This window comes from Coloeus monedula (assembly GCF_965178545.1).
Source record: "Coloeus monedula genome assembly, chromosome: Z".
Taxonomy (NCBI): Eukaryota; Metazoa; Chordata; class Aves; order Passeriformes; family Corvidae; genus Coloeus; species Coloeus monedula.
The window spans coordinates 758019-785163 of record NC_138822.1 but is presented as its reverse complement, the minus strand read 5'-3'; the positions used below and the strand labels follow the sequence as shown (position 1 = coordinate 785163).

The window sequence follows — 27145 nt, the reverse complement described above, 5'->3', positions numbered from 1 at the left end:
CACACTAGGACTTTCAGGTGATTTTTGATCTGTATGCAAATCATGAGAAAAACAGTACTATCCTCCTTCTTAAACCAAAATATGTATCTGGATGAGCTATCCTTAGACATAGAAATTATTACCATTAGCTTCATGTTTGTCCACGGACAATTTTGAAATTTATACTGTTATTGAGAAACACACTTCCCTGGTGACTCAAATGCAATGACAGAATTTTGGGGAGCACAGGCAGCACTAAGGGCTTCTCATGCAGAGCACAGCAAATCAAAGACATTCAGCACCCCTGTCTCAGGCTGGTTTTCAGAAGCACAGAGTGAACGAAGACCTCAACACAAACCAGGTGAGGAAAGCACCGAGGTACCTGACTGATGTCACTTGTCCATGCAGCTTTCTCCTGCCGTGACGGAGCTAAAAGGACAACCGTGAAAGGAGGAGCATCTGTAGGCTCCACTACGAGCTTGAAATCCAGGTGTCCAAACACCTGCCCAGAACCTTTTGCTTTACAGCCAGAGCGGGAGAGAAAAAGTCACCACGTGAAACTTCAGAGTGTAAGACAAAGAAAACAGTGGTTTCATTTAAAATGAAAATTGCTTTAAAACATCTTCTGTATAAAGAGCAAATCCAATTAGGTATCCAACAAGTCATTTTGCTGTTCACATATGCCAAGTACAAAAATACTGGGATTTGCTCTTACAGTTTCTTCTAACACTTGCATGCTAATATACCATCACCATACCAGAAGTATCACTCAAATTAATGAAACTACTTTCACAAATCAAGTGTAAAACTTGACAAAGTGCAGGATGGAAGACAAAAGGGTTAACAAAAAAATCAGCTTGAGACCATGTTTTGTTATTCCATTTGAAGAAGTTCACAGTCCAAATTTGTGGGGAGCCCAAGACAAAACCGACTCGCTCAACCCCCGTGTATTTCAGAAAGCTGATTATCTGCTGCTTTTAAGTTGGTTTTTTGGGGGGCTTGGGGTTTTTTTTTTTGGCTGGTTTTTTTGAAATTTTATTTTACAAGATGCTCTGCTCAAACTTGTATAGAAAAGTCAGCAAAGAATTTGTCACATTTCTCCAGCCAGCCCTCTTGAAAATCCAATAAAGGATGTCAACAGCAAGAAAAAATACAGTGTAACAATCCCCCATTCCACCAAATCAGTTTTACACTGTATTCTACTCGTTTCTTAAAAACATATCTATTTGCTCTTATTAAAAAAAAAAAGGGTACTAATTATAGGAAACTAGAAACTGTACTTACTACTGACAGCTGAATTTAACTTACAATCATCATCACTCGCTTCTGTCTCCTCGACCAGTGTGCACTCCATTAGAGACAGAACACCTCCTGTCTGTGGAAACAGAGCACAATTCACACAAATGTTATTTATTCCCATTTGTCACAAGGTTTTTTAAACGCTGACACACCTTACTCTAACATTTACATTACTCAGAGCTCTAACGAAGATATATCAATTCCATGATAAACATTTTTTCCTTAAAGAACTAAACCCAGACAGATTAAATATAATTTTTCTTAATCCAACAGATGAATAGTACAATGTACAAAACTTCTTTCACTTTTACCACACTCTAACTTATGTCACACACAGACTTGTTCACAAGTTCCCAAAAAGTTAACAGGAATTTCATCTTCTGAATTTAAGTGAAATATGCACAGGATTTTTAAAATTCTCTATTTATTTTGCAGAAGTACTTGAACTATTTAAGAGGTGTAAAGTGAGAAAGCATATGAACCTTAATAAGCTCTTGGTATGTCAAACTAAAATTCTATTCAACATAATCCACTCTGTGAACTACCAACATCTCTTTATCCACAAGCCAGCACTACGAACGTCTGATTCTCAACAAATATAACAAGATTGTTCTTAGATGACATTTTAGTTTAAGAGAACATGCTGTTCAGGAAAACAGAATTGACTTTGAAAATTAATTTTATTAGAGCTCTGGAAAATGTTCTTTGGCAATTCTGCAGGGTTGTACTGGCTGATTTATGCACTGAAAACTGACTTAAATTCAGTGCTACATACACTGAATTTATTCACTACTCCAAGCAAATAGATACATCAATGCCTTGTTTCTAATCCCCAGTTTACTAGAAGTAACTGGTCTAAAAAATGAAAATTGGCTGAATTCTGTTATTTGCAATGAAAAGACAAAGCAGTTAAATACTGTGCACCACTCCACTTTTTGTTTATAACCACTAACACAAAGCTCATGTTAAAGCCATAAAACAGTAAAGGGTTGAAAGTCCACCAAAGACGTGCTTTCATTTTGCAAATTAAATCATAATATAAAAGTCCATACCTTAAGAAGATGGAGTTTTCCTCCTGAGCTTCTTGTACAAATTAAAAAGTGTTTTGTAAACAAGAAGCATTGTCTTTCTCCTTCTTTCTTCAAAGACAACGAGCCTAGGCGAACTTTACTAAGCTTTCCCCTCTCAACTGAGGGGACCTGGATAAGGGAACCTGGTAAGGAAGGTGCAAAGTTTATTATGTTAGAGTAATATTTAGTAGGCAGTGCTCAGGTTGTTAATTCATTGAATACTATTACATTAATTAATGCAACCCTTCATTCCAGTATCAGTGTATTATCAGTGTCTCTTTTAGGCACAAGTTAATCACTCTTGCATTGCACAAGTTCCCTTTGTTTCTTATCATAAATAGACTCAAACAAGTACAGTCTAGACTAACACTTGTGTACATGGCAGGATTAGATCTAGGGCTGATTAGACAATTAAACACACTAAGAGGACACTGATCAGAAAATGTAGCTGAACAGCAAACAACACTTCAACAGCCATGACACTTGCAAAAGACAAGGCACTTCCAAGCCACAGAGACAGAGAATGGGAACATGTTTTGAAGGAAAAAAGTTTGTGTATGTGTGTGTGCCTGTGTGCAAGAGAGATGGAAATGAAGCACATTTCTTCTTCTTATCTTGTACTGCATAACTGTCAGTGCTCCACAGCTCATCTGAAATGTGTTACCAGTAAAACACTCCCGAACTAAATTGAACCTGCTTACATAAGCCTGAATTTGTGCTTTGCAGAGCTCCAGGCTGGGGACAGCTCTACTTCTCTGCTGTTTCACGTCTTAGTCTCTGGCCAACTTTTCCACATTGATACCACCATGTGTATCACCTCCAAATTAGGAGCAGGAGTTAAATTTGGTGGTGAAGTGCAACTCCTCTGTATATTAAACAGAAAGACTTCTACCATACAACTTCTGTTAGCAGACAGGGCAGCCAGGAGACCTCCTCGTCTCATTCCCACACATCGCTCCTCACTATTACCTCTACACTGGCTCATGTCTGGTTCCAGCACCAGGTACTAATACAGCCTAACCAGCAGGAAACTAATTCTAGGAAGAGGCAGCTGACTTAGCTCCCTGATAGGAGCAAGGTCCAAAAAGCACCAAAAAACTGATGATGCAAAGGGAGCTACATAGCAGAACAAGCAGGAGGAGAAGGCTTTGACCTGTCTCTTCCAGATACCAACTAGCACAGCTGCATCAAAACTCAAAGTAGTGGCAGCATCCTGACACAATGCCAGCCTGACAGAATTATCCATTAAATATTAAATTAGCAATTCTTACTCTATGTCGTCAAAAGAATTACAAGGTTGCATATGCAGACTTAAAGTATCAGAGAAATTATAGTAACTGAGAAAGCTGATATTTATCTTCATTTTTTCTACACTTAGCTCTCTCTATATGTTTAATTAGCCTTAAGTTATTAATATGTAAACTTCTACTGACAGGGGAAAATACACAGCAGAAAAATTTGCCAGAGAACAGTGTTCTCTGACAGACATTTCACATTTAGAGGAATGTGTGTAACATGACTTGTGCCACCTAAACAGAACAGTGGAGTGAAGTTGTGCTCTAGAATTTTGCAAAGGAATTTGGAACATTTCAAGTTCACTTACATTCTGACCCAAACACATAAATATTTATAGGCTGTTGTGCATTTCCCCATGACAAACAGCCAACCTGCCTCAGCTGTGAGAGACAGGGAGGACATCATTTCCATGTGTTGGAACAGTGACTTTTCCACGTTACACTGACTGTCCCTCAAGCCACGTTGCAAGGCCAGCATGTTCAAAACAATTCCCAGACAAAATTCCCAGGGTACTCTTAGTCCTAAAATTCCATCCACACATTTAGGGTAGCAATATTCAATCTGTACACTTTGTTTCTGCTTTGCTTATTAGAGTAATAGTGTCTATATATATTATATGCTTACAGATGTAAGTTTACAGGTAACTTTAGTTAGTTAGTTAGTTTTATTTTCATTAGCAAGCTTACAGGATGAACATACTCTGTTCTGCCATAATGGGCTGAAGCTTAAACAATGTTGTTGCATGGAGCTGAAATACTGTTTAATAAGGTAAAACAGAGCAAACCTCTTTTTAAGAGCAGAAAACAGAGTCTGCATTTTCTCTCTGCCACATTTATAGAGAGGAACACATCTCCTACACAAACTGCATGGCTGACACCAAGCAAGGACCTTGGGCATTCTCAGCAGGCTTTAGTGGTTAACAAAACTGGGCATTGGCTCTACCACAGATTTCCTCTTAAGGAAAAAAATGGTCACAACTGGCCAATGTACAGATGCAATGAGCAAGTGAAGCTAATTTTAGAACATTCACTAACAGTATAGTTTGGACAATAGTGTAATCCCAGGAATTTTTATCCAGCCACAGACCTAAGCACTTTCAGCACTTCAGTGCTTCAACAGTCACTCTCTCAGCCTTTGTTCAAACTAAGGAATATAAAAGGCTGTGTTTATAAACAAACCCAAACATTTAAAACTCTACACTGAACTGTTCTGATTTACCAACTCAGTCTGGCTTTCCCTATGCTGAAGGTTTTGGGGCTTGTTACCCTTTTCTTGTTTTTTTTTACTGTGCAGAGGGTTAAACACTGGAAGAGGTCACTCATTCAGGGGGGTTGTGGAGTCTCTGTCCTTAGAAACAACCAAATCCTGACTAGAAATGGCAGAAAGCAACCTCCTCCAGCTGGTGCTGCTTTGAGACTGGAATGGATCATTTCCACAAGTCCCTTCCAGTTTCAGCCATTGCATGATTCTGTGGTTATGATATCTTTATCAGCAGAGGTAAACTCACAGCAGCTGATGGCAGAAACATCAGAGTGTGTGAAGGCACTCGAGGGGCTCGAGACGCCCACTTGTTTGGATATCAACAGATTTGAGACTCCCTGCATGTCCTTTAGCCTCACAAAGAAAATGCTCCTCATTTGTTTGTGTGCCTGACTATAAAAACTGTCCCTAAGTAAGAGCCAGGGAAAATCAGACCCCAAGAAACTTGAAGAATTCACAATCTGCATTGCAAAACACTGCCAGGGACAGTTCCTGTGGTCTCAACATGTGCAACTTAACAGAATCAATCTCTTCTTTAAAAAGTAAAGTCTATAACACAAAGTTGTAATTAACAACCACAGGAAAAGCCCAAACAAAGGTAATGGCACCTTCTCTCCTGCTTTAAGCTGAAAAAGAGGTTCCTGTACCCATCTACACTAATCAACACAACAAACAGAAGCCCAGCTGAAATTAGAGGAGATGGACATCACTGCCGACGTGACCCCACGGTCAGATGTAAAAGGGAAATGGGCTCCATTACTTCATCTGCGTTATTCAGATTTCTGCCCTTGCACAGAATCACAGCCAGTGGATGTTCCACCAGGTAAACTGATACAACCTTCTGTAACACACACTCTTGTCCACCACCTTCTGACTGTGCGCCTAGAAGTAAATCGGAATGGAATTTATTTACAGCGTTTGGCCTGGGTCTAACACTCCAACAGCAATTGTTCAGACTGATTCCCACAGAAAAAATTCTAAGTTTTACTGAAGAAACACTGGGTACACAGACAAAATATTACCAGCCAGTCTTAAGGGAAAAACCCCCATATATATATAAACACATATTTTTATTACATATTGTAATAATCTGGGGAAAAAATTCTAAAATTTAATTAAATTTCATGGTACAAGTCAACCTAGGATAATCACAGCCTTATAATTGTTTGGCTGTGCATGCAAAACAACTTGGTTTTTTTGTTAAAGCCATATTAATAACTCTTAGAACACCTCAGAGATAACAAATGCATATATTTAATGAAGAATCAGGTAATTTAATAGCAGCTATTGTAAAAACAGTATTGGAAGTTATTAAAGAAAATTTAATAGTTAATACAGAAACAGCACAAAATGCATTTCAAAATGTATAGAAAGTGTATTAATTACCAGCTGTGATATGGCCCTATTAAATACCAGATGTTCTGCTGAGGTTATCTGGAAAAGGTTTCATGAAGGGATGCAGCTAAATTATACTCCTACCATTTCCTGAGTATATTTAATGCTTTTCAGCACAAAGAAGCAAAATCAGTCAAAATCCTACACTACAGATCTGTAGTTACCGTGTACAAACCCAATAACTTGCTTTACGAGATCCAGAATTAAAATATTATATAAATGGGGGAAAAATAAGCACTTAAAGCAAACACCACCAAGTAGGAATTGTAACCAAATTGCAGTTCCTGGCAAAAACTGTCCCTTATTTAAAATGGAAAAGTTATTCTAGCACAGTTTTTTTGGAACTTAACAACAAATTCCACCCCTGCTATAACTGATTTTCAGCAGAAAAAGTTTCCAAAGCTACCATCAAAAGACAGAAAGGGAAAGAGTACTGCTCTTCCCCTGCTCCATCCCCTTGGGACCACAGTCCAGGCAGAATGTGAATGACTGTCCCATGGGGGCTTTGCCACTCACTGCTGCTGATTTTCATGGTTCCTGAAGAGAACCGTTCAGAACTGAGGACCAACCGCAGCCCAAAATTACCTGTTTTCGGGGGATTCTGTGACTCACCCTGCAGGGACCTGGGGCAGGCTCAGGATGCTGACAGTGCCCAGCCTGGCGATGGCAGTGTGACCCCTGCTGCCTTTAGTGCAGTTTTGCATAATTACACGGGCAGTTTTGCAGAGCAATGTCTTACCTTGACGTATAAAGGTTTGGCTGGTATCTAGCAGTATGTCACAGCCCTCCACTATGGTCCTTTCTATGGCCAGGTTCTTACGGATGTTTTCTGTGTCACTCACCTCGTCGTGCATCACTCTGTTGGAGACAAAGCAAAATGCACTTTATCTCCCCAAAACGTGCCTCACACCTGCTGTGTCTGTTTTCACTTACAGAGCGCAGACACAGTGCATGCCCTTCACCACCTGCTGCAGAACAGATCTACCCACCCAGTGCCTCATCACTCCAGAGCAAGTCTCTTGCCTTTTTTCTCTTCTTCTCAAACAATTCTTGTGATCATTTCGATTTTTCAGCAGTGGAGCCAATTTTGCCAGACTTGTTTAGGGACTATTCCTGAACACATGTGACAGATGCCACCGAGCTACAAACACTTCACAGCTGATAGAAGAGAACTTGATCCTTAATGGACTGGGCTGCCACAAACAGGGAAGTCTTGCCTAGAATTGTGTAGGGCACACTGTAGATTTTCTCTCCATGGCTTTATAGGGTCCCACTCTGTTCCTGCTTCATCTTTACATCTCAATGTATCAATCCCTTCCTCCCTTCCTCTTATTGCTTTCTCTCTCTTATTTCTTCCTCTATTTTTGGGTTCTCTTCCCTTCCCTTTCCTTCCCTTCCCCCCTCCCTTTTTCCCTTTCCTTTTTTTTTCTCTCCCTCAACAACCACATCCTTGATACTTCAACATTTACTTTCTCTGATTGTTTGGGGTTTTTTTATACGCATCCCTCCCGTTACAGAGAAAAATAGAGATTGCTTTTTTCAATGCTGAAACGAACCCAGGAGTTTACATGATCTTGTAGTGATATTTTCCTAAATTGGAACTGGACTACACTTTCTGGAATCTCCTCCTCCCTCAGAACTACATTAAAGGGATGGAAATGAGTCACTTTATTCTATATTTATGCTCTATACTGACTTTATGAGCAGAGAGGATCAGTCTCAGACTCCAATTCTGAATGTTCAGTGATGAATCAGTTGGATCAGCAATGAACTCCGACTTACGAGATGAAGCCAATCCAAAGCTGATTTATCTACTTGTGCAGATCTTTTACAACTAACTATTTTCCAAGCCCATCTTTAGTGAATACTCCAGACACTGAATATTTATATCCTGGAGTTCACTCATGGTCCCTTTGTTCACAGCAGAAAACTCAGTTTCCCAGAGAGGAGAACCACATTTCCCACTGGGCTGATGAGAGGAACATCTGAGAAAGGTCTGGGGGTTCAGGGAAGAGCTTCATTCTACAGGTTTCCACAGGGAGCATCAGTTCTCAGAATATATCTTAAGTTCCTGCTTATCTTACTATTTGAAGCATATATGAAAGTCGGTTTTCACATCAGCATGCAAAAACTATAACACAGATAGAGAACTAAGTACTTTTCAAGACCCTGATTATTTAAAATGCCCTTCTCTCTTTAAGCTAAGAACAAAAAACATATTTCTCTATGTAAAGAAAACTGCTCTGTCCATAACCCAGGAGTAACTAGTTTCTATAGTGATTTCAATTCTCACCTAACCACAATACAAGAAGACACTTGTAGATTTAGGTTTGCAAAAAAAAAGAATAAATAGAAGAGACAAAATACTACACTGGGATATTTTTGTTATTTTTCATTATCTTCTGTTTTAGGTTTCATCCTTTTCTTTAAAATATGTATCTTTTTTAAAGGAGCAAAACCAAATAAAGAAAAACAGGTTTTTCTTTTCAAAACTTTTAATTCAAAATTATCAGATCATAACATAGAAAAATCTTACCTTGAAAGTTCTTCTAGTTTAGATTTAGCAAATTCAAGGCTTTTTCTCTCAACGTGTTCATGTGGTGTGTGAGCCAAAAGTTCATGAAGTGTTATAATGTATCTGGGAATCTTGAAACCAATACGGTATAATATCAGTAAATCCATATATATCCTCCCTCAATTTTAATAGATTATGAGCATGCAAATTTCTTTTGACATTGAAAATACCAGGTGACCTGTCCGCATTCAGCTAAAATTCACATTGCACAAAAGGAGGTAGAAGAATGTCCAGGATTTGGCTACAGGGTAACAAGGACCCTTCAGAGCTTTTAACCACAGTAAGAAGGACCCTTCAGAGCTTTTAACCAGAACCAAGTGATGGTGCAGCACAACTTGTCTGACACAACAAGAATTATGTAGGAGGAGAGGCAACATTATGCTCAAGTGGAAAGTCATCAGCAATGGCATAATAACACTCCTCATCACACAGGAACAGGAGCATCTCTTCCCTTGACCTGGTTTCAACTCAACCCAAAAACCCCCCACATACATAAAAACTTTAAAATATAGCACCTCAAAAATTAAAAAAGTATTGTTGCAGGTGCTAATGGCTCCTTGGGCTAATATGAATAACTAGCAGTAACATAGGTGTCACTGATGCCCCTTTTAAAGTTTTTTTTCTCTATCTGGGTTGCCAATAACTGAGCAAACTGAGGGGTTCCAGTATTCCTCTGTTGAGTAAAATGTCAGGTTAAACGAAAAAGACACAAAATTATCAGGCCACTGCTTCACAGACATCTTAAAACAGCTCCAAATGTCTAATCCAGGCAGATGACAGTAAAATACCAGGAGGGTAAGTACAGTTTTCAAAACTTTCGCAGTTCACTTTTCATTTTCTAAAGAGTAAGTCACTTGGGAACGAAGAGGGGAGAAAGATACAAAATGTATTCCTAGTGAGATGCTTATGGCTGCTCCAAGTTGCTGTATGTCACCTCTCCCTGGACTTTATAATCAGAGGTCCTAAGTCAAGGAATTGGTCCTTGGCAATTTTCCTTGGTGCTATCCTCATCCCACACTCCCCTTCAACATCTGTAAGACTCTGAACAAAAATGAGCCAGCATAGCTGGGGAAGAGATCTCCACAGGCAGAGTTTTGGTGTAACAACAAAATAAATTAAACTAAACTAATTTGCAGGAGAGTATTTCCAGTTAAGCAAGAAGAGCCTTCAATTGATTATAATATCAGTAACATAAAATGAAAATTAAAACCAAATATACACAAGAAATACACAGGGACTACCTGAAACATGGGGTAGGTAAGGAAAGTTTCCAGCATTCGGCCTTCACATGCTGGGTTGGCTTCATATTGCTTCAAGAGTTTGTCAAAATCTCTGTTTTGCTTACAGTTTGCCAGTACTTGTAGGCTATACTGATGATTCCGAACAAATTCTTGGTATATGTTCAGCATTGGCAACAGAATGTCAAATAAGTCAGCTAGAAAAGGCAGAGAAATTACTGTTTTTTCCCCAGCTACCCATCTACTGAAATACATTTTTAAAGAAAGTAGTGTTTTCTCTGGAAGTGAATTGCTGTAATCAGTTCTGTTTCCAATATACTGACAATTTAGAAACATTAAACATAGCTCGTTCACCTCCCCAGTGATGGTTGTTCTGATTATCTTATAGTCAGACAGTATTACCAAAAATGTAAGTCCAATCAATGCTTAGGACAGAGCAATTCTCATATACAGACCATTACTGCTCACATGGGATTCCCACTATACCTGATCTTGTGGTTTTAACTCTGCAAACTCATTCCCTTCAAAAAGGACTTTTAAGAAGTCGTGTCTTTAACAAAAAAAAAAAAAAATCTCTACTGAATTTTCAAAAACAAATATGAAACTTATACCCCTATAGAAAATAAAGTAACTTACCTAGAATTAAGGTAGGCCAGTTAGCTATTCTTGCTTTTAAGCCCTGGTGAAATATCTCATGAAGAAACATGATTGTTTCACTGAAAAACAAGTATTTAAACAAACAACAAGACAATTCTGGTTTTATTTTCTGATTAATAATTCACAGAGAAATATCTCTTTTGCACTTTGCTAGAAAAAAAACCAGAAGACAGTTATTGTTATGTAAATAAGTGCTTCCTTTCATTGCATTGTTTAAAAATACTGGCTCAGTGCTTCTAAAAAAACCATAATATTTGGTGTAGAAAGATTCTAACATTGTATTCATATTCTAACAAGGAAAAGGAAACCTGTCTCATGACTAAAGAACATATTCTATTTCTTAGAAGTTTGGAGCAGACTTGGATGCAATCCCAATCCTGTATCTGAAGTTAAATGCCTCCTGGGTTACTTGAACAAGCTCATTACAACAGCACTTGGATGCCTAATTGAAGAACAATTCTTTTTTTGCAGGATATGAAAAGACAAGTGAGAGGGAAGGAGACTCCTTAGGCAGGACAACAGAAAACAGAAGCTTTGACACACTCATCCTCAGGGTCTTATCAGGATCTTATCAGGATATGATGCCACTAAGTCCAGTTTTGCTCTCTTAAGAGAAAAAAGAAACAGGAAAGGTGAGAGAAAATTAAGAGAACTGCCACACGAGGCACCATCTGTCCTTTTTTTCCTCTGGCAGAGGAAGACACAGAATGTAGGAAGGTAAAGAAGTCATGCTGGTTTCAAACAGCATCACCTGCAGCACCTTTGCCTTTCACCCCTGGAAACGTGGTCTGGCTCAGTGACACCACCTGCACCACAGCCAAAACAAGGGCCAGGCCTCTCTACTGTCAGCTGAACCAGAATGGGGAGGAGCAGTCAGGGAAATCCACAAAAAAAACCCAAATAAAAAGCCACAACGAAGTCTCAAACCAAAAAAGAAACCCCAAATTAAACCCCCATACCTGTTGAGGAAAATGCTACTGACGTCGTCGTGACTGATGGGCGGCTTCTTGGAGCTTGCTGCCATCCTCAGGGGCCGCAGAAAACAGTTCACCAGGACATAAAGTTGGTGCACGTACTCAGACTCAGCCTCCACCATGTTGAAAACTATCTGGTTCCTCTTCCTCATGCTCTCTGCATGAGGAGAACAAATGTAATCTTGGACAATAGTTTTCCATTTTCTCCTGCATAACCAGCCCCGCATAAAGCTCTGAACCTATAAAGGGAGCAAGCAGAAAAAGAAAATAAGAAAAAAAACCAAATTACATGACTTATCATAAGCTCTTCACTGTAGAAATAACCCTCAAAATTAAAAGTCTGTGCTTAAGAATAAAAATGTTCACTTATTGATATATAATTGTTCTGTAATTAATTTTTTTTTTACATTTCTATTTGTTAAGGGTCATAATTGTTGCCAGGAAACAGACTGTAAAGACATGGCATACATATAACGGAATCTTTCCCTGCAAGCTCGAGTGTTGTCCCCTTCCCATCAGCACAACAAGGGCGTGCAGGTCCTTCTTCCTCCCCTTACACATTTCTCTTACACTGCAAACGTATCCTGCAATACTTCCAGGTAACACCTTCCAACACAGATTCAATACCATTATTGGCAGAATTCCTAAATAATTTCTTAAACTCAGTTTGCTTTCCATTTTGAACAGATAACACTTGGCATGTGTATTTAAAGCTATGTATCAATATAATGCTTGGTATCAGACACCAAGGCAACAAACACGTTATTCAAAATGACAGATTTTTGGCATTCTTAAAAAGCACCTCTATGTCATGGGAATATCTAAATAAGCACAATATCTATTAAACTTGCAAGTGGATTAAAGATTACAGAAGAGGTCTACATCTGGTCACAGGAAATTTCATTGTGTCTGCGTCCTGATCTTGATGGGAAGATCATTCATCTTGAAAGGGAAGTGCAAAATTTCACTGGTATCAGTTTACTCTGAAAAAACACCTTGGAAAAAAAAGGGCCTCAACTGCCAAAATGACCAAGGTGAAGAATGCAGTGATTTACACACAGATCTAAAGCTCTCTTGCTCCTAAAAGGGGCATTTCCAGCTTCTGTGACAATGATTAAAGGAAAACTCACACCAAGCTACCAGCTCAGTGCTGACCCTGGCTCAGACTGCACACCCCAGAAAAAGAGAGAAACTAGGCACATTCCATAATGGATTTTAGGCAAATACATAATGGGATAAAATGTGGCACTAATATATATATATAATTAAAGAGGTTTAAGTAGGGGCTGGGGAAAGCAAGACTTGCTATTTGACTGTACTTTAAAAAAATAAATAGAACTAGACAGAGTAAAATAGAGAAGTACACCCCTTATGCCACCCTTCTCCCTTTAAGCACAAAAGAATTCCTTCATGTTTACCTTCTTAATTTTTTTAATATCTGGATCTTCATCTTCCTGGTTGCCTTGATAAGGTCGCATTTTTTCCTTTGTTTTATTCAGCGCTACAATCTGACAAAAGCAAACATTTATGAAAGTCTTCCTCGAGTTAATGAAAGCCTTATCTGGAGAACTAATGGAACAGTAATTTCCCCTTCCCCCAGCCTGTGGAAGGGGCACAGAATGACAAGCACACGTTTGGTGACAGGGACTGGAGCACTTCTCCTCAGGCCATTACAGATCTCTGTCCAGCTGGAAGGGGGACCAGGAATGAGCAGGTTCTCCCCCCAAAAACAACTATGCCCTTTGTGCTTCATCAGCTCAGGACTGCAACAAGGTTTTTAACAACACCCTGTGAATCAGAGCAGTCTGGAACAGTTCTTAACACCATCACAACCAAAGGCCCCGTGCTGGGATCAAACTCAAACCTGAAGGCAGGGAGGAAATTATGCCATCAGTGGCAGCCATTCTGCAAAGCAATGTGTTATCCTAAACCCTCTGACAAGAAAAGTAATCCAATCAGCTTAACAGGCCCCAATATTTCTAAGAAAATTATTTATCCACGGAGTCACTGGGAGACCATTACCTATTAACCTCACTGGGTTCTGCCATTTTCACAAAGTACTACAGAAATACTGAATACCACTGCAATGCACACAGCCAAATGCTACAATCCAGTGATTGCCTGGTGGGTCTGGAACACACCTCCGACTTCAGCCTCTCGATCTCCGTGTCCTGGTCCTCCAGCTGGTGCCGGAGCTGGTTGGCTGCAACCTTCTCGGTCTCCACAATCTGCACCAGGTGGATGTACTTCTGCATCAGCACCTCCCGCTCAATCAGGATGTCTGAGTAGCTGGCAGGGAAAGCTTAGGTCAGTAAAAACAGCCAGATATCAGTCTTCATCCCCCCTTATGAGACATGGACAGATAAACACGGCCCCAACGACAAGAAGGCTGCAAAGCCGTGTTTGTTTGGCTTAAGCTGTAATGTAAACCATAAGCCACCCAAATCATAACCACCAAATCACCCAAACTGAGAGAGTTTAATATCCTTTTTAGACACAGGTGCTACAGTGCCCAGTTTCACAGTGTCCAATTACTGAGAGCAACGCAACTGCACTTTTTATGAGCTTCTAATTCTCATGCTAAGCCCAAGAATTCTATAAATCCAATTTGGTGTATGCATTTTAAGGTCTTTTTCCCATCTTTTGGGAGGACTTGGGGGAGCATGTAGCACTTCATCAGAACTAATGCTCTCCATCTGCCAGATCTCTTTATGAAAGAATTCCCATCAAAACTGTCATTCTAGCGTGCTAACACATTTTATTGTTTAGGCCATTTTAGGATTACTGATGGAAATGCCTTTAATCCAGTCAGTATCAGGAACTATGGTATCAGTGTCTCTTTTAGCTCTTGGGCAGCTCTTTCCTGAAAAGGGACAATATCCCTAGTGCAACTAGATGCCACAGTCAGAGCACCATGTCAGAAATGCTTCTCAGCTTCAGGAATAGGAGAAATCAGTTTCTCCCTATGCAGTCTCTTCACCAGTCTGACCCTGAAGCAACAAAATCAAAATACTTTTCTGCCTCTTACCCCAGGTTTCAGGAAGGTTCTTCCTCTGAGAGTTGCGTAACTTTACAAGGCAAAGACCAAACAAAACACAGCAGAATGGAGGCCCTAAATCTTTGACAAGGGATCCCACACTATTTTATATCACATCTTTTTTCACTGTGGAGTTTGAGCAACGGATTGAACAGAAGGAATTTTTGGACTGCAAATCTCTTCCTTCTAAATTTCTTCCCACTTGTTATAGCACTCATAAAACAATGAACATTTGCTATTAAATACTGTGAGGCTTTTAAAATTGCAGTAATGTGCATCCTCCATAGTGTGGTTTTTCTGTAAATATTTACTTGTATTTCAATCAGTGTTAGTGCACTTATGCACTGGAGGGGGCCAATATTAAGCACAGCTATTGAATTCAACACCTAACCTGGAAAACAAGCTTAGATTTAAAATAATTAGAGTAAGTTCCCACAGCTATCATAAAGTAAAAGTTTCTCCTCCTTGTACAGATTATAAAAACAATAAGAAGTAAATTCAATTCTATTACATTTGCTGTTATATTTTGACTACTGCAGAAGTAAACAATACATTGGAAAAAGAAAGGTCAGGGCACCTCTTCCAAGAAGTAAAAAACATACATAGATAAATTTGTCATGAAGCACTCCACTTGTCACTTAGCTGTGCAGTAACAGCAGTGAAGTATGAGATTTGTTCTTTGAAAGTTTTCAATAATAATTTGTTTTGTGTTGCAAGAATTCTGGGGTTTTTTCCAGAGACCAGAGTACTTCATCTCTTTGCACCCTAAAAAGGCATTTGTACATTCTAAGAAGTGTCTGAGTTAAAAATACAGTTAGCACTAATTGTTATACAATTTTATGAAGATAAAAATATTTGTAACACATGTAACAAAAATCTTTATTTGATTTCAAGTTAATATAAATAGTCTTTCCTACCTAAAACCAAATCCAGACAGGTGAAATGCCCTCTTTTTCTATTTATCCTTTTCAAAATGTTCTTAAAGTTTTGCTACCGATTGTTTCCAATACAGAATTTGACGGGTTTCACCTTGGTTTTATTCAAACTGAAGAAAATAGTAGGAAAACAGCAGGACACAGTCTCACAAAGGATGAACTGCTGACACGGGACCCAAGATATTGTTACCTACCGTGCTTTTCTTTCACTTCTTTGTTTCCTCCTTTAAGGGAAGAAACTTAATATATATTTTTCAGTTCCTTTAAAGGCATTAAGCTGGACTTCCACAGCTTTGTTTTACTGGGGAACAAGAAACTTTGCTCTGGAGGACTGAAGCTTTGTTCCTTTGAGATGTCCTTAGAGCAATTCACCAGGGTGGCTTTCGCTGTCTAAAATGTCAGGCTCACCCTGAAACCAAACATGTCCTTCACTCCCATAATTAGCAGTATAAAGAGTTAATTTTAAAAGTCTGTGTACACCTACACTAACTTAGAATAGGCAAAATCCATTTTTCTTCTCAAAACTACTGCTGGGAAAGGAAAAATCAGAGGCTTTTGGCATAAACTTCACGTACTTCCAACAGCCCTTTCCATCCATCTCTCTGCATGCCTGAGTAGAGATCACAATGTCCAAATGTGTTAACCTGCATATCCAGAGTAATCCCAGGAGCCTTACAAGAGGACAGGAGTTCCATACTGACACACACATGTATAAAAAATCCTTCTCAAAGAAAATTGTACCAAAATACATAAAACAACATGCAAGCAGCCAGCCTCGATCTGGTTCTCGGGTCTCATTTAACACAAAGAAACAACTGCTACAAGCCACAGCTTACATGAATTTGCATTAATACTTTATTGAGAGAAGCAATTCTGTAATGTGTAGTATAGATAAAACATCCTGAAAGCTGAGGCTGAACCCATCTACTACCACCATCTGTAGAGACAGGGCTCAGACCAGGTATTTCAAGCAGCTCTGATGGACCACCACCTACCACATGGAGAGAGGAGGAAATTAATCAAGTCCTGAGAAAAACTGTTGCACCATTTAGGCTGACATGCTCAGAAAATGTAGGAAAACTGGAGAAAGTTTAACCATAGCCTTATTATTAAAGCCTCCTTGCTCTGGCAACAAGCCAGGATAGAAGTTCCGCTAGTGCTACCAGCCAATTATTTGAGTTTTATCCTGAACTGAGAGCAGAGTTATGGTTCATTGGAGCACTCCATGCTAATTGCACTAAAGCTGCTCAGGCTGCTGGAAGAACCAGGCACTGGGTCTGGCCACATCAAATCACCTTCTTGAAAAGGAGAAGGCACAACCTAATTCACTCATTATGAAAACCAGGCTCTGGCCGTCTGGAAGGCAGAAGAAATTGCCTGCATCTGTCTCCACACCCACCTTGAGCAGCTGTAGGACTTCTTAATAGAGGAGGAACAGCCTCCAGACAGGTTTTAAAGCCTGATGGCACAGTCACAGCCACAGCAGGGGTGGGAACAGGAAAAGCTGCAGTAGAATGTAACCAATCCTTCCCTGCGACTCTAAGCAAGGTGCCTCGGGAGAACACGAGTGCACAGAAACCACTGCCTTTAATGACCTCCTGTGAGATCCAGGGTTCCAAGGGATCGGATGGCTGCCAGAACCACAGGGCACCATGAGAACTCCACACCCCAAACAGGTTTTACTACACGACCCTTTTAACTGAGAGGGGGAAATACCAACCGGCATGAAAGCCTTTGGAAGGGTGGACCCAACAACCAGAGCACCCAAACCATGTCTGTGGGGAATGGCTCACTCAGCAGCTGTAGCAGGTTCAGTTGGTAAACGGGGCAGAAACACCAATTAAGTGTAGTGGTTTGGTTCAAAATATCCATTACTTACTTATTTTCCTTCTGTGAGATAAGAATCAGGAGAAAAGCAAAGCAGGCACAAAACTTAAAAGAATATAAAGAAGTTTATTAACAGACCTAAAAGAAAGGAAAAAAGTCAGACTAAACCTTCAGAACACTTTCCTCCCCCCACCTTTCTCCCTTCTCCCACTGACAATGTAAAAAGACAACCCTTGAGATTTTCAGTCTGTTTACCACCTCTATAATAATCTTTTTCAGTTCACTTAGGGAGAGGAGTCTCTCTTGCTCATGCTAGGGAGACATCTCCACAAGAAACAGTTCTGTCATGGCTTCAGTGTCACAGCAAGACAGCTGCCTGGGTTGGCATGTGTCACATGTGAAAGTCCCTTCCCTCGTCTTACAGCTTTCCCCAAAACTGTTTTCAAGGGTCCAATCTTGAGCTACTGGGGTACCATTTTAAGGACGAGCTGTTCAGAAGGAAAGGTTCTCTTCACATATCTCTGGGAGCATCTTCACCTCTAGGAACAGAGGTCTTCTTCCCTGGGAGCAAGGGTCCTCATCACTTTCATTTCTCTCTGTTCAAGATTCTCATCAAATCACAGCTACTTCAACATTTGCTCATTTCAGCACAGGTCCTTTTGCTCACGATTGCAATTTGAAAGCTCTACCCCCCCCCCCCCCATGCTTCATGAAATTACAACAGGTACTCTGATGTCTCATAGTCCATCACCATGGCTTTACAACAGAATTTCAGCTTCTAAGCTTGAAGCATCTCCTCTTTCTCCTCCCTCAGGGTTTCCGCTCTTCCTTCTTCACTGACTTTGGTGTCTTTATGGTGTTTTCATCACTTGCCTTCACCTTTCCCTTTCCTGTGACCGGGGAGAAGATTGATGTCTGCAGGCTTCATGTGTTCTGGAGAACCTTACGGCACTGAAAGGGTTAATCTCACCCGGCCAGCAGCTGGAATTCGGCTGGAATTCGGCTCTCGATGTTGGTCACCCAGCTCCTGCCGGGGTCCAGCGAGCAGAAGCAGCTGAGCTCCCAGCCCAGCCCCGCCGAGCAGGGCCCGGCCCCGCTGGGCCGCCTGCAGCCCCCATCACCTGCCCGAAAGCCAGAGGCAGGAGAGCCTTCCCAGGGTTTGTTCTCCCCTAAATGTGGATCACAGAGGCGTGCCAAGCTTCTTAAGTGGCTTCAAAGAGAGCTGCCAATATTCAAAGCAGCCAGGTGATTGGTTCTGTTGGGTCTAGAGGAAGCTGTAAGCACCTCTTTGCAAAGAATCACTTCCGTGGCTGATGGAGGCCTCTTGAACTAAAAACCCAAACTATGCTAAACCATGACAGGAGCATGGGTGTGCGGGGAGGGAACACTACCCTCTCATGTAGGATGGAGATGGTGCTGAAAGCGCCTCTCATCAGCCAGTGTGTCACCCATCAGACTCACAGCTCACACCAAAACCAGTTGTTCCCATGGTCCTGGCACTTCAGCCAGGAAAATCTGAGCATAGGAATTTATCCGCAAACAAACTGGAGGAGAATGACACCTCACACCACTGTGCAAAACTGAGACAGAACTCAAAGCATAACCAGCCATGAATTACAGAATCACTTCATGGGCTGGGTTGAAGGGACATTAAAGATCACCCAGCCCCACCCCTGCCATGGCAGGGACACCTCCCACTGTCCCAGGCTGCTCCCAGCCCCAATGTCCAGCCTGGCCTTGGGCACTGCCAGGGATCCAGGGGCAGCCCCAGCTGCTCTGGGCACCCTGTGCCAGGGCCTGCCCACCCTCCCAGGGAACAATTCCTTTCTTGTATAAATTTTAACTCCCTCTTTTAGTTTAATACCATTGCCTCTCATCCTCTTGCTATCTGTCTATGTAAAAACATCATTCTCCCTCTTTTTCTTAAGCCCCCTTTAAAAGCTCACAAAAGGCAGCCATGAGGTCTGCCCAGAGTCTGTGGAAAGGCTCTCCACATCTCCTCTCAGGCTGAGAAGAGCCACCAACCACAGGGGTGTGAAAGTATTTATGAGATACAGGCAAGAGCATTTGGGGATTGTACAAGGCTTGTTAATGAAGTGCAGGAACCAAAGGCAGGGAAACAGGGCATGGAAGAGGTTTGAGGAGTAGCTTTTGGAAACACAGAGGTAAGGGGATAGATACAAGGGGATAAATGATCACATGTAACCAGACTGATCAATACACTTGTCTGGCCATGATCCACACATCACCACCACTACCCATCCTGCCTTCCCATCAAACCCCACTTCTCACTCCTTTCCTTGTGCATCCATGGAGCTCTCAGTGCCACTTTGTGCAGCTGGGACCAAGAAGCCACAGGTCCCTGCAGTGCCAGCACCAAACTGGAGAGGTGGGAGGTGTGGGCCTGGCCCGGGTGTGTGACCACCAGCCATGGCCAAGCCAGGCGAGCCAAGCGCTGGGGATGCACCAAGGCCAGGCTGGATCAACAGAGACCCCAATTTGGCTGCTGGAGGGCACCAGAGACACAACCCAGCTTCTGGGAACACCACGAGGTTGGGCAGCTGGCTGAGAAATGACTTTGCAGACCTGTGTGTGCCCAGCGAAAGCCGAGAGCAGCACGGGCACCTGCAGCAGCTGCAGATGGAGGGTCCAGGAGCAGCTCCTGGGCAGCTGCACAGCTCAGTTATTTCCTGGGGGGCCCATCCTGTGTGCGTGTACCGAGTGTACCTCTCTGCCTCGCTGCCAGCCCACCAGAAAACACAAAATCATGGTTATTAAAGCACCAGGCCTCAGCTAATAAAGCTTCACCGAGCAAGGCATTAGTACAAGGCAGCTCTGAGCTGCCACACCGAGCTTACAACGCTCTGCAAAATACTGTGTAGAATACACAGCAAGGCGTGGCTACGAATCTGAGAGAAAGCCTTTTTGCTTGTTTGTTTTTAATTTTAAATTGCCAGTTAGAGGGCAGTAGTTCCTCGTACACCTTAAACAGTGACCCAGATAAAAGAAGCATTCCCATTTTCCTCCCTGCTGCTCTCCCACATCACCTGTGCAGTGAACAGACTGGAGGAATGAGATGGATTAAAACTAAGCTGGCAATAAATAAAGATAGTATAATTCCTTTTCAAATCAGTTTACCAAATAAGTTCACACTTGTGCCTGCATGAAAGAAGGGTTTTCATTCCCACACCTGGTAAATTTAAGACTTTGGATTAAGTTAAAGTAGAGAAGTCCAGTAAATTTTATTAATACTGCATCCATATGAAAGAAAAAAAAAAAGCATAGAAGTTTTTGAGCAAAAGGCAAGTAAAACCCTTGAAATACAGAAGAATTTGTAAGAGAAGGTGATAAATATACCTCAGTGTATTGAGGTTGAAACAGATTTTTTCAAAAGAGAACAAGTTCTGGAACAAAGCCAAAAACAGGACTTCCAGATGCAGTCACTGACAGAAGAATTAGGATTTGCCAGGAATAAATCCTCCTGCTCAAAAATGTAGCTCAGAAGAAGCACACCACACTCTGCCACCCTGGATATTACTGAGAAACCAAAATACTGAAAATTCAAGTAAAATGGAAGGAGAAGAAGAGTAAGTACAGATGTGGAACTGATAATGAGGTCCTATTAAAATATACTGGATTAAACATCCCAGTTCCAGCTCAAAAGCCAAATAAACCCCCACATGAGGAGAGGGCACTACGGACAGAAACAAAGGACAATGTCACAGCAGAAAAAATCCTTTATTTATGTACTGGCATTCAAATAAATTACTTATTTACTCAGAGTGGGCCATGGGATGCACTGAGATTGGAGCATCCTTTTTTCAATACTTTGTTTACAACTTACAAAGTAAATAAACATGGAAGAAATTTTGACAGCTACAAACATGTACGTGGCAAAAAAAAAAAAAAAAAACAAAAACATGAAAAGCAGTCCAAAATCAGATTAATTAGATTTTCTATATGCCACTCTAAGAAAACATAAAACCTCAGCTAGCTCGATTGCATTGCCTCAGCTAACACATGGATTACCACAGCTTCTCGTGAGGATAAAACCCTCTGGAAAGCAATTCAATAATTCCCTTTCTCAAATGCCAGTATATTCACACAGAACAAGATGTTCCCAGGTCTGTTTTCAGTTTAAGAGTAGTAGAAATCTTCTCAGTGTCTCCTGAAATTTGTAAATAAGACACCTGAGATAGTACAAAACAGTATGTTTAAAGTGCTAGATAAAATGTCATTCAGCAATGCATAACAGAAACCTGAGAGAAGGGTCAGAGATGTCTTAAGTTAGACTCAAATGAACAGTGACACTGAAGAAGTTGCCAAAATTTCTCCCATTTGTCAAAAGTACAGATGAACTCAAAGGAGAAGGTCTAGATCATGACACAGGCAAAATTCAATCCCTAAAGAAAATCTGTGCTATTTTGTTTAATTAAGTTGGCAAGAAAAATCTTACACAATAGTCTAATACTACTACTTTAGCTTCTTTTTATATCTTCAGCAAAAGACCCAGTGGTTTAGTAACAAATTAGAAACTTCAAGTTGTTCTGCTCAACACAATGTAAAACAAACAAAAGCAGCTTCCAGTGAAGTAGAAAACCATTAGAACAAGAAGGTAAGCACAAAAAGGAAGAGAACTCCATGCTTACCAACTAAATTCTAGATTTTTTTTTTTTTTTTTTGGTCATTTGTTGGAATTCTGTTCAAGAAAACACAAGAAAGCCATGTCCATATCCCTGGAAAACTTCCCCAAGAAATTTAGATACGTGTGCAGAGAAGGTGAATAGAAAATCCCCCAAATGACATAGGACTATGAGACCGTCCCTCACAAAGGTGTCCACACTTCAACATCACCAGGAGGTAGGCCCAAATAAAGGGGAAACAGTCGAATAGCAAAAGGGATGGAGATAAAAAAACCTGGTCTCAGTTACCTCAGAGACCCAGCTGTCCTCTAAAGGCCACAGTGACAACTTCCTGGTGGAGGTAAAAGTCAACCACCCCGACCCTGAATGTCACAACCAACTTCTTTGCAAGTTCTCAGTATTTTCAGCTGTGTATTGTCTATCACTGGCTTCATTTTGTGTCAGTTTCTACCCTGAAAATTCACGTGTGACACATTTACAGAATGAACTAACAGAAGTGGTTTAGCTTGTGTTACGAACCTCTTCTTGCTTACATGCCTTTTACACCAGACAGTGGACCAGAATCCCACAATCACTGAGGTTGGAAAAGCCCTCCCAGACCATCAAGTCCAAGCTGTGCCTGATGCCCACCTTGCCCCCAGCCCAGAGTGCCACCTCCAGCCCTTCCTGGGACACCTCCAGGGATGGGCACTCCAAAGCTTCCTGGGCAGCCCCTGCCAAGGCCTGAGTGCCCTTTCCATGGGGAAATTCCTGCTGCTGTCCACCCTGAGCCTGCCCTGGCCCAGCCTGAGGCCGTTCCCTCTCCTCCTGTCCCTGTTCCCTGCGAGCAGAGCCTGATTTCCCCCCCGGCTGCCCCCTCCTGCCAGGGAAAGGTTGTGGCAAAACTGAACTCATGCTGCAAAGAGGGAACCCCAGGATGCTGCTGTCCCTGAATGCCATTACCACGAGGCAAAAGCCCGGCTCCTTCCTTCACTCCCTGTCGGTCGTACTCCACAGAAGAAGCTGTGCCAGGCCACTGACAAGGAGGCTGTCCCTGCTCTGCTGCCCCGCAGCAGCACAGAGCTGTGGCTGTCACACACGGGGCACAGGCTGAGCTCCGAGCCCCAGGGACCCCCAAGGCACGGAATAATGTGCTCACCCAGAGGGTACCAGGCAAAAAGTGCTTCACAACTGCCCACCCAGAAGGGGCTCTCCTGGGAGAGGACAGGGCCCGGCTCAGCACATACCAGCAGCAAGAAGAGGATGCAGATCCCAAGGCTGGATGTCCAGGCAGCACAAAACCTGCAGTCCCAGGGCCTCATTTCACAAGCTTGAAATTAAAAACTACTAGCTGCTCGTGTTCAATTTTAGTTCTAAAGCAGAATCACTTGTGTTTACATGGCTCATGTCCTAAGCAATTTGGGAGCTGCCTGGCTCCTTGTGCGTTACCATGGCACTGCAGATTAGCTGAGGTGAGTGTGGATGGGAGGAGGCTGCAGAAAGTGCATTTCAGCAGCGGCTTTGCCTCCGCACACCATTCCATGAGCCTTCAGGGAGACAATTTTCATTAGATTACACCTAAACCGTGTCCACTCGCCACACAGACCTCCCCTCAGGCAAAGACTGCTGCGTGGCTGAAGGTCCTACCACATCTCTTTTCGCAAAACTGGGGTTCAGGTGATTCAGAACTTCAGTTTCAAAGTCAAAATTTTATTTGTCACACTTTATCATCTTAATGGTTTGACCTCCTCTTTCTTACATTTACTTCTCTGTATGAGTTTTTAAGGAAAAACTCATTTATTCATCTGTCATATCATTAATTTCCTCATTCTTATGACACACTTGTCTCTAACAGAGGATTAATCCTAGAGCTTGTTTCTAATAAAAATCATGTTCTTCCTGAAGTAATTTCAACTGCAGCACAATTGCTTATGAAAGACAAAAGACAGGAAAATAAGCACTGAATGTTAAACGTGGTTTTTTTCCCAAAACATACTCATGAATTGCAAACAACACACAACTAATACATGTTAACATTTCTGTTTGGAAGGTGGGTTTTGATGTATTATCCATTTATCTGTAACAAAACAGATCAGAGGGTCACAAATCGAGTTCCATACCTCGCTTGGTGAATAGCTTCTACCCACTCATCTCCATCAACCTCATCCTCACAACGCAGCTCCAGTGGCTTCTGCCCCTCATGGCCAAAGAGAACAGTAAAGTAATGCTGCAAATCAGAACAAAGAAAAAAAGGTTCAGAAACTCCTAAATGAAAAAGATATATAAAATTAAAAAACAAACAAAAAACCAACCAAACAAATAATACAAAACAGAAAAAACATCCCACCCAGCAAAAAAAAAACCACTAAAAGACTTTCTATACTCAGCCCAAAGTGCTGTCAGCCCAAGGAAGATGTGTTTTAAGTTTTAGTCTTGAAACATGGATTGGAGTTGAAACTACCCTGAAAATATTCCCCTGTGAATCAAGGTAATAGCTTTCATGTAGTTACTGTTAAGTTATTGTTCTTAAACTTCCACAAACAAGACTACAAAATACAATTCCCTAAAGAGCTCCTACAGCCAAGTACAATAACAGAAATGCAGTGGGGTGTCTGTAGATCTTCTCTCTTGCATTTTTTCAACTAAAACTGTCCTCACAAGCCAGCATGGGGCACCAAGCCTGGAACCACCACCTCCTCCTCCAGAAAATGCAGACTGAGCACTGGCTCCAGCTTATTCCCCACCTTCCCCAAAGAACAGGGACTCTTCTCATTCATCACACTCCCAAAACATTTTTGCCCCTCTCTCAAGAAGCCTCAGCCATAACTGTATGGCAGCAACCTTTTTTTTCACAAGAAAATGCTATTCACACAAAAACTGTCATATTCTCGTTGGCATTTCTTGCATGAAGGGCATTGCCCAGGTGTGTTCCACAGAACTTTCAGGGAAGTTTTTGCTACTCTCAGAATTATTTGCTACTCTCAGTATTATCTAGTGGGGAGGGGACAGCCACCAGTTATCTACGTTAGCTCCCATTTCACAGGGACGGTTATTTACAACCCTGTTTTGAATAGTTTGTGTACTAACTTACAGCCAGGGAGCCCACAGAATTCTTCCACCTCAGAGGAAAACAGGTCAGAAAATATTCTACCTAAACACACACCTTTAATTTCCACAGTTGCCTTAAATGCACCCTTTAGAAATCCAGACGTTTCACAGGCAGCAGGACCAGTGAGGGGCCTGGCCAAACATAAAAACATCTGGGTTTGGGTCTGAGGTCATCCAGGAGTACTTCTACCTGAACTTCTCTGGATCACTTCATTGCCCAGAACTACCCTACCCCTCTTCACCTCCAAACCTGTGCACAGGGAACAGAAATTCCCATCTGGGATCTAACAGACAAACTTGAGCACTCATACATTTGACCTCCTTTTGGGTAACATGAGTACAAAAAAGGAATTCCAAAGGAGAAATTATTCACTTGTGCACTGTATTAATTTGCTAAACATCATTACACATATACAAAACACTTCTCATGCAGAAGACCACCAGAACTGCAGGATTGCAGACAAACACAACAGAAATGAGGCCAAATCAGAAGCAGCATTCACATTTAACAGGCTTTAACTAAGGGAAGTTCAGGCTCAGATCTGTTAAGTTTCAGAAATAAAACAGCTCCAGAGCCCAAAGGAAGATTAATATATGAGTAGAAGAACAATCTTATAACCTGAGGGGCATCAACAGAGCATATAATTTAAACCTGAATGCCATGAATAGAAAAAAACATTTACTCAGGTCCATAGGATTCTCCACAGCAGTGAAAGATAAAAACTTTTAGAACAATACAGTGCAGTTGAAAATAACCTACAGCACAGTGAAAAGTGTAGCAAGATTACACACAAATGTGCTCTGTTTATAGAGTGGAATAGTCTATTTTAAAAAGCATATTTAAAGATAAATCACACTGTTCAGCACTGCATATTATGTAACAAGTTATTTGTGTTTCATAAAGCTGTTACATATAAAATTAGAATAAAGACACAAGTGCAGACAAGCACTGGATTTAATCCCATTGTGTGGGGATTCAAGTTAAAGGGAGAGACAATATCACAGTCCTCCCTACTTTTGAAGTGCAGCAACTCAGACCTCTTCAGAGCAAGACTTCCAGTGATCTCATGTCGCAGAATTTAAACTCAGAGGTGTGCAGTTACCATGGTGACAGGCACGCTGGAAACACACAGTTAGACCCAGAAAATGCATACATTTAAACTAACTTAGGAGGCAACAACAGTAGGTCTGGACCCAATGGCAAATAAAGCTAAATTATAGAAGACATTTGTTTTGAAATCACCTACATCTGTCACCCCCTCAAACAGGCATGTTGCACTCAAGCATCAGTATCAACTCTCACTTCATTTATCCAGAAATAGTCAACTCTAAAGCAAGAAAAGTGCAAGAAAAATATCATAACATGCCTCTAAAAAGAATCTCGAAGTAATCTTTGAATTCTCTTTTCAAAATAAATGTTGCTTACTTAAAAAAACTAATTTCCTACAAGAAAATAAGATGGTATCTGTGATGCACTATTACATTCTCCAGTAAATGCTGTATGTGAGTGGGCCTGTATATATAATTACACAGAGACAATATAATTTTAACACTGCCATTCAATGCTAAACAGTTCAGCTCCTACATCACTGCAGCACAGTACAGGTAAAAACCACCCTTCTGCATACACACTATCAGCTTCCTGAAGGGAAAACAGTAAATATTTAAGCACTGTAGCACATATTTACATCAACTACCCTTATCACCTTCATCATCATGTCTGTTGGACAGCAGGAAGGCATTTGTGTTTCAAGTTCGACTGGACAATTTTGTTGTTTATCCTTACTCTGAAAATCCCTGGACTCACAGGAGGTAATACGAACAATCTGTATTTTGACATAAAACAAATTCAGTAATTTCATTTCAAGGTGTC

At 41.2% G+C, this 27145-nt stretch overlaps 1 protein-coding gene across 1 annotated transcript in view; it reads right to left on the bottom strand.

Moving 5' to 3' along the window:
- The window catches only part of RASGRF2 (Ras protein specific guanine nucleotide releasing factor 2), a gene marked incomplete at its 5' end in the record, with an annotated part of 95310 nt that overhangs the window by 52465 nt on the left and 15700 nt on the right, over positions 1-27145 (bottom strand). The window contains 11 exons of the mRNA XM_082301129.1: positions 362-498; positions 1288-1354; positions 2331-2491; positions 7039-7157; positions 8836-8945; positions 10116-10309; positions 10749-10828; positions 11729-11982; positions 13162-13251; positions 13885-14032; positions 24285-24391. Of these exons, the coding sequence (XP_082157255.1) occupies positions 362-498; positions 1288-1354; positions 2331-2491; positions 7039-7157; positions 8836-8945; positions 10116-10309; positions 10749-10828; positions 11729-11982; positions 13162-13251; positions 13885-14032; positions 24285-24391 (1467 nt within the window). The remainder of the gene's footprint in view (positions 1-361; positions 499-1287; positions 1355-2330; positions 2492-7038; positions 7158-8835; positions 8946-10115; positions 10310-10748; positions 10829-11728; positions 11983-13161; positions 13252-13884; positions 14033-24284; positions 24392-27145) is intronic.